Genomic DNA, 6,450 nt, shown 5'->3' with positions numbered 1-6,450 from the left:
GTCTGCGAAGAGGAAAAATATTTTCATTGAATACAACATGCCTCGAGATATATACACGACCAGTGGAGTAATGCAGACATCGATATCCTTTATGCCTATCACTATAACCCAAGAAGATACATGGTAAAGAACGATGATCAAATTTATTGGTGGCATAGCCCCTCAAGTATGGAAAGCATTGAGTACCAAAAACTCATAGGACACTGTAGTCAGGAATCTTATCATACAACAAATGTAAAGGTGTATCCATTTGAAGGATCGGTGAAGGCAGCTGATTAATCAAAAAAACTGCAGTTGTAAATGCTTCAACCTAATACCACCGAGGATGTGAAGCATTGAACAACATTGCAAGTCCTAGTTCAATGATATGTCTGTGCTTTCGTTCAACAACACTGTTTTGTTCAAGAGTCTTAGGATAAGAAAGATGATGTACAATACCAGCTTGTCTAAGATGTTCTAGAAAACTAGAATCAGAAAACTCCCCACCACCATCAGATTGAAAAACCTTGATTTTCTTGTCAAGTTGTTTTTCTACCATACTTTGAAAGGAAAGAAAAACCTTAAAGAATTCAGATTTTCTTGTAAGAGGATAAATCCAACTATTGCGAGAGTAATCGTCAACAAACAAAGCATAATATCAAAATTGTTGAACACTAGTTATTGGAGCACTCCCCCAAAGATCACAGTGAATATGAGCCAAAGGTTCAACCGTACTGGTAAAAGAGGAAATGAAGGCAATTTGACACTCTTACTAATCTGACAGCTGTTACAAATGTTTTGTGACTTATAAGTAACAGTAATAGCTCGAGTGCTCTGTAAAAATAGAGTTATTTTTCCTTGTGGATGCCCCAACTGTGGATGCCCCAACTACTGATGCCACACGTCCTCTGTTGTGGATCTAAATTTTTTTGAAAAATGAACTTCTGGTTGAGGCTTATTGTCAAACACATATAGCCCTCCAAGCCTACTCCCCGATGCCAATATCTTCCTTGTCTGTAAATCCTTAACAAGAAAACAAGTACTGTCAAACTCAAAAACACAAGGATAATCTCTAGTGAGTTGAGAGACTGATAATAGATTCTTGCGGATGGAAGGAACTAATAGTACATCCTTCAAACGTAGAGTAGTATTTCCTTGAACATTACTCCCATCACCATCATGTGAAATAGGCAGGTGGGTTCCATTACCAACATAACAGAATGGGAACCATCATAGGGAGTAATATTATTGAGATTACCTGCTTTATCGGTGATGTGAGCTGTAGCTCCTATATCTAGAAACCAGGCATTGTCCTGTGGATCAGAGAGATGCATTGCTGCAAAGGCTTGTGGAACATCTGGAGCTTGAAAACTATTGTCAAATCGGCTCCAACACTTGAGTGCACCATGTCCTAATTTGTGACACATCTGGCATTTAATAGGATATCCAGCATATTTATTATGCATATTCTTATTTCCATTGCTCTGTTGTTGTTGAAACACAGGTTGTGATGAAGAAGAGTTGTTTTGTTGGAGTTGATCTTTGTGTTGTGATTGAGGAACAATTGTATTTCCTCTGTTTGTGGAACTGTCGCTGACTAGACTGAACAAAGCCATGTCCTCGTGAGGAAAAGTACCATTTCTTTTGATTCTTCGTGGTTCTTTCACCATAGAAAGCCATATGAGGATTAACAGATTCATTTTGATGATTCTGATTATGTAGCTTATGACTCTGCAGCAGAGGAATAAGATCATCATAGCAAGGAACCAGTGGTTTGAGCATCGTTGTGGCAAATGTCTCATAGGCTGATCCAAGATTTGTAAGTAGGGAGAAGACTTTCTTCTGATCTGTTATTGGTTTGTTGATCGCATTGAGTTGATCGCAGATGTTTTTGAACTCTACAAGATGATCTGATAATGGTGTGATATTCTTCTTTTTCAGGAAGTGAAGCTTAGAAAGAAGTTTAAACTCTCTAGCTTCTGAAACTTGAGAGAAGGCTATGGATAACACATTCCACAGTTCACCAGAGGTCTTCACTCCGACAGCTAAACCAAGAATCTCCTCAGATAGAGTTCCGGCTATCCAAGCTTTGACAATCCCGTCGGTTCGAGTCTAGGATATGAAATCTATATTTGGAATTTGCTTTCCATCTCCATTTAGGGATTCTCGAGCTGGCATACGAGAATCACCATTACTAAAACCAAGAAGATCCTGATTCTATATCAGAGACAACATTTGAGATTCCAAAGAAGGAAATTACTCTGAGTAAGTTTCAATGAAACCAAATTTGTAACATTGAGGTTGCAAGGATAATGGTACAGTGATGAAATGGAACTACTGGAACTAGCAAACATGGTTTTTTGAAGCACTTTGATCAAACAATTCAAGAAAATGAACAGAACTGAACTTAAAATCCAAGAACAGACTTTGAATCAAAGAATAGTAAGAAAAGTAAGACAGTAAAAAAAAGAACATAATTGAATTTAAAATTCAAGAACAGACTTTGAATCAAAGAATAGTAAGAACAGTAAGATGCTTTCCTGTGAGGATCGATCTACACAGATTAGATCTGTAATTTCCTTTGAAGTAAGCAAAAAGACCAATCAAAGTGAAGATGACCTCCATTGTCTCTTGCGTGAGAACTCTCTCTTGGAAGCTCTGATACCATGAGAAGATTCAGACGAGACTGAGAACATGAAAGGTTTCTCTCATGAAAGTGAGATATGTCCTCAGAAGTTTATATATATATATATAAATATAAATATATATAATTTTAAGTTACAATTATAAAGAGCCATCTGTAACAATCTAACTAACTAACAAAATGAGATGTGTCATCTAATAGATTTTTTTACATAGCTAACGTGGCCAGAATCAGAATGATAACTTGAGTCATCCTTATTACTATGTTTATGCATGTATGGTGTTCGATAGAATGCTCGAATAAACATTTCTGTCATTGTATTGACCATTTGCTGCTAATGGCCTTGTTTGCGTTCTCATTCATATTTTTGCCCATTAATGTAAGGCTACAAGCTCCTTATCTTGTTGACTTTATTAGGTTTTACATATTCTTCCGTGGATTTATATGTCACATGTTTGGCACATGTGCTTCCATGGTTTTTTTTATCACATGCTTGCCACACTTTCATAAAAAAAACTATGATAGAGAATTTGAAGGAGCCAAGATTTAGCCTAGAGATGTATGAACCTTGGGTGTAAAAACGTCTCCAAATGAGCCACCTCTTTTGAGCCCTTGTTTTTTACAGATTTTCTCCACTAAACTTTTTCTTTTCAGATTTCTGAGTTGAGTCGTTTTGCTGAGATCTGATCCAAATTTCTGTGAGTTGTTGGAGCTTGTCGGTGGCATAACTTGGGATTGATTACCTCCATGATCAGTCTTACTTAGCTGAAATCCCTGACTCTACTTATACCACTCTTTTGTGTGTGAACGAAAAAAATTGAAGGCTCATTACCAAATCCACCACCGAATTCCCATCTTTACACCTCTCATCCGATTCCAACAACAACAACAGGAACCCACTTCAATTTCAGTACCTCAATTCGATAACAAAGAAGCAACAACGGTTCATGCGGCTGATATTGTGCTTGAGTTCCTCTCTGTAAAGGATGAGTTAATTCTCAACTCTATCATCCGACGGCCCTCATCAGGTATAAATGATTTATTTGATTTTGTCAAGTGTGTGTTGAGTGTGTTTGATCTTATTGGCCTTTTGAAAGGGGTAGAATTTCAAAAGATGGAAGTTTTCGGGCAATGGGGAGAAAACCCTTTTGTTTGAATGGTTTTTTTTTTTTTCGAATTCAAGCTATCAAAATATTAAATTAGACAATGAAGCAGTAGAAATCATGGCTTAGGTTCTTCGTAGACAGTCTCAGCTTGCATTTCATCAAAGCTGTTCGATGTAATTCCTGTTGAGGTATACTCACTTGATGTCAGAGCCTACAATACTATACTGCATGCCTATGCTCGGGCAGGATTCAGAAGGCAATCATCCTATTAGAGCAGATGAAAGAGAAGGGCTTCCTCTTAACCTTAGCCACCTACAATCTCATGCTTGATGTCTAAGGAAAGATGGGTCGCTCATGGATTAAGATTTTAGACCTCTTGGATGAAATGAAAAGCAAAGGACTTGAATTTGATGAGTTCACTTGCAGCACTGTTATATCTGTTTGTGGGAGAGAAGGGTTATTGGAGAAAGCATCAAAGTTCTTTGATGGCCCAAAGTCACAGGGTTCTGTTTCAAGAACTGTTACCTACAATGCTTTGCTGCATCTGTTTGTTAAGGCAGGGAGGCATTAAGCATTTTGAAGGAATTGGAGCAAAACAACTGCCCTCCTGATTCCGTGACTTAAAATGAGCTTCTGGTTGCATATGTGAGGGCAGGATTTTCTTGGGGCTTACCTAAAAAAAGGGCTGGATTCTATGAAGAAGAGGCCATAGACACACTGGCCGGTAGGGGACTTGTGCCAAATGTTGTTACTCAGCTACACTTTCAATGCCTATGGTAAAACAGGGAAAGAGGATAAGGCTTTGCGTTTGTTCAAGCGTATGAAAGAATTAGGTTGTGTTCCCAGTGTTTGCATTTCTGTAAATACTGTGTAGTTTGGGGGTATTACAGTAAACCTGTAAATAAGGGTATTTAGGACATTTTATAGGAAGGTTGCTACAGTAATATGGGTGGGGGCTTGCAGTTTGGGTATTAAGATGGTGTTGTGGATAGCTTGAGCCATACTATGTAGCTTGAAGCCATAATGACATTTTTGTAATTAACATATATATAGTGCTTGAATTGATTCTATAAAAAGCCTTCCAAACATGCTTCTAATCGTTTTCTTTCAGATTTGATCATGGAATAGGTTTACCAGATGCTATTTCTCATTATATTGGAACATAATCAAGAACAGTTCTGCCTAAGATTGACTTCCACGGAATTTGAGTGCAACCAATTGTAGCCCTTGTGATCGGGCAATTCTGATCCGCATGATTATCTTGGAAAAAAAAAAAAATATACGGAGTAAGAAGGTAAATCAGAATTTTAACTCCATTTTTCACTTGGAGTATTGATATATATTGGAGTAAGAAGGTAAATCAGAAATTTTTTTTTTGGGGGGTGGGGGAGGTGTGTTGGTTGAGGTTTCTGATGAACTTTGCTTTATAATTGCCATGTGAAAGGAATAAATGACTCTCTTAGCTAAAGTACACCAGCAGTATATGTATGAAGCTAAACCATGTTGAAAGGAATTATCACTATCATTCAGCTACAAAGTAAAAAAAGAAAGGTGAAAATTACAAGAATACAAAAGACATGTGAAAATCTCACGATCTCTCTCCTTTCTTCCAGCAAAACAAAAATTAAAGGGAAATTCTACCCAAAAAAAATAAAAATTAAAGGGAAAGACCCCTTCATACTTCCTGCTCCATAGCGTAGCAGTCTTTATTTATTATATTTTTCACCCAATCTCCTCTTTGATCTTTAACTCTACTCAATCCCATACATCTTCCTCATCTGCCCAAAGAACTGGTAGACCTTTTGTTGGTCAGCAAGGGAGTTTGACACACTCTCCTTCTCCAAGCACCTCTCAGCCCAACCAATAAGCTTTGGGCACTCAACTTCCATGCTGAAGCTCCCAAAAGTTTCATAGGAGTAAAACCAAGTGTAGAAGGGGATGAGGCACAAATCTACAAACCCAAACTTCTCTCCCCCAAAGTAGGGCTTCTCTCCAAGCTCTCCTTCCAACACTTTTAAGGACTCAATCAGCTCCTTCTTTGCTGCCTCAGTCTCTTCTCCTTTTGACATGCATGTCTTCCTACCAGAGTCGAATATCTGCAGAGACCAATTATTTCAATCAGTTAATGGATGTGTTGATGGTGATGATAGTGATTATTGTCTTCTGTATCTTACAAAAAAACCAATTGGACACCGTGAGAGAGCGAGATCTTACCTTCTTGTCGATGAAATCAGCCCAAAACCTGGCTTGAGCTCGGAGGTAAGGTTCAGAGGGCAGCAGAGGACATGTCTCCTTCCAAACCTGATCAATGTATTGAACAATGACGAGGGATTCACAGATGGGTTTGCCTTTATGAATCAAAACAGGGACCTTCTTATGAACAGGGTTCATCTTGAGAAGCAGAGGACTCTTGTCTTGCAGGTTCTCTTCCTTGTACTCATAATGGATTCCCTTCTCGGCCAAGGCGATTTTGATCCTCATTCCAAAAGGACTGAGCCAGAAACTCAAAAGAACTACCTCATCCGCCATTGTTATGATCACTTAGCTCTTTCTAAGATATCAAATCAATGAAAGCAATTGATGTTTTTGGACAAGTTATGTGCTTTGAGATGGGAGTAGCAGTATTTATAGGCAGCCATTCTGACAATCAAAGAGGTTTTAAGACGTGGGTGAGAGGGGTCACTACTCACGCCATGGCTTTTAGACTTTGAATCAAGGACG

At 38.3% G+C, this 6,450-nt stretch overlaps 1 protein-coding gene and 1 long non-coding RNA gene across 2 annotated transcripts; one reads left to right on the top strand and one right to left on the bottom strand.

Annotated features, from left to right (window-relative positions):
• Nucleotides 1–3,086: 3,086 nt before the first annotated feature.
• LOC122079047 lies at nucleotides 3,087–4,815 on the top strand. Its single transcript, XR_006140261.1, has 2 exons — nucleotides 3,087–3,651; nucleotides 3,856–4,815. It is a non-coding gene; the product is annotated as an uncharacterized LOC122079047 (long non-coding RNA).
• Nucleotides 4,816–5,213: 398 nt separating this feature from the next.
• LOC122080129 (probable glutathione S-transferase) lies at nucleotides 5,214–6,450 on the bottom strand. The gene is made up of 2 exons (XM_042647024.1): nucleotides 5,944–6,450; nucleotides 5,214–5,825 (listed from the first exon to the last, which is right to left on the bottom strand). The coding sequence occupies exons 1-2, from the start codon at nucleotides 6,256–6,258 to the stop codon at nucleotides 5,481–5,483; spliced, it is 660 nt and encodes a 219-aa protein (XP_042502958.1). The 5' UTR covers nucleotides 6,259–6,450; the 3' UTR covers nucleotides 5,214–5,480.

The sequence above is a fragment of the Macadamia integrifolia genome, chromosome 5 (assembly GCF_013358625.1).
Source record: "Macadamia integrifolia cultivar HAES 741 chromosome 5, SCU_Mint_v3, whole genome shotgun sequence".
Lineage (NCBI taxonomy): Eukaryota > Viridiplantae > Streptophyta > Magnoliopsida > Proteales > Proteaceae > Macadamia > Macadamia integrifolia.
This window is presented reverse-complemented; position numbering and strand designations above follow the sequence as displayed.

Bases quoted from the DNA above. Each gene is read 5' to 3' on its own strand.
- LOC122080129 (XM_042647024.1), bottom strand. From the start codon at position 6,258: ATGGCGGATGAGGTAGTTCTTTTGAGTTTCTGGCTCAGTCCTTTTGGA. The intron at 5,826-5,943 runs GTAAGATCTCGC...TGGTCTCTGCAG, and splicing joins CTGATTTCATCGACAAGAAG to ATATTCGACTCTGGTAGGAA.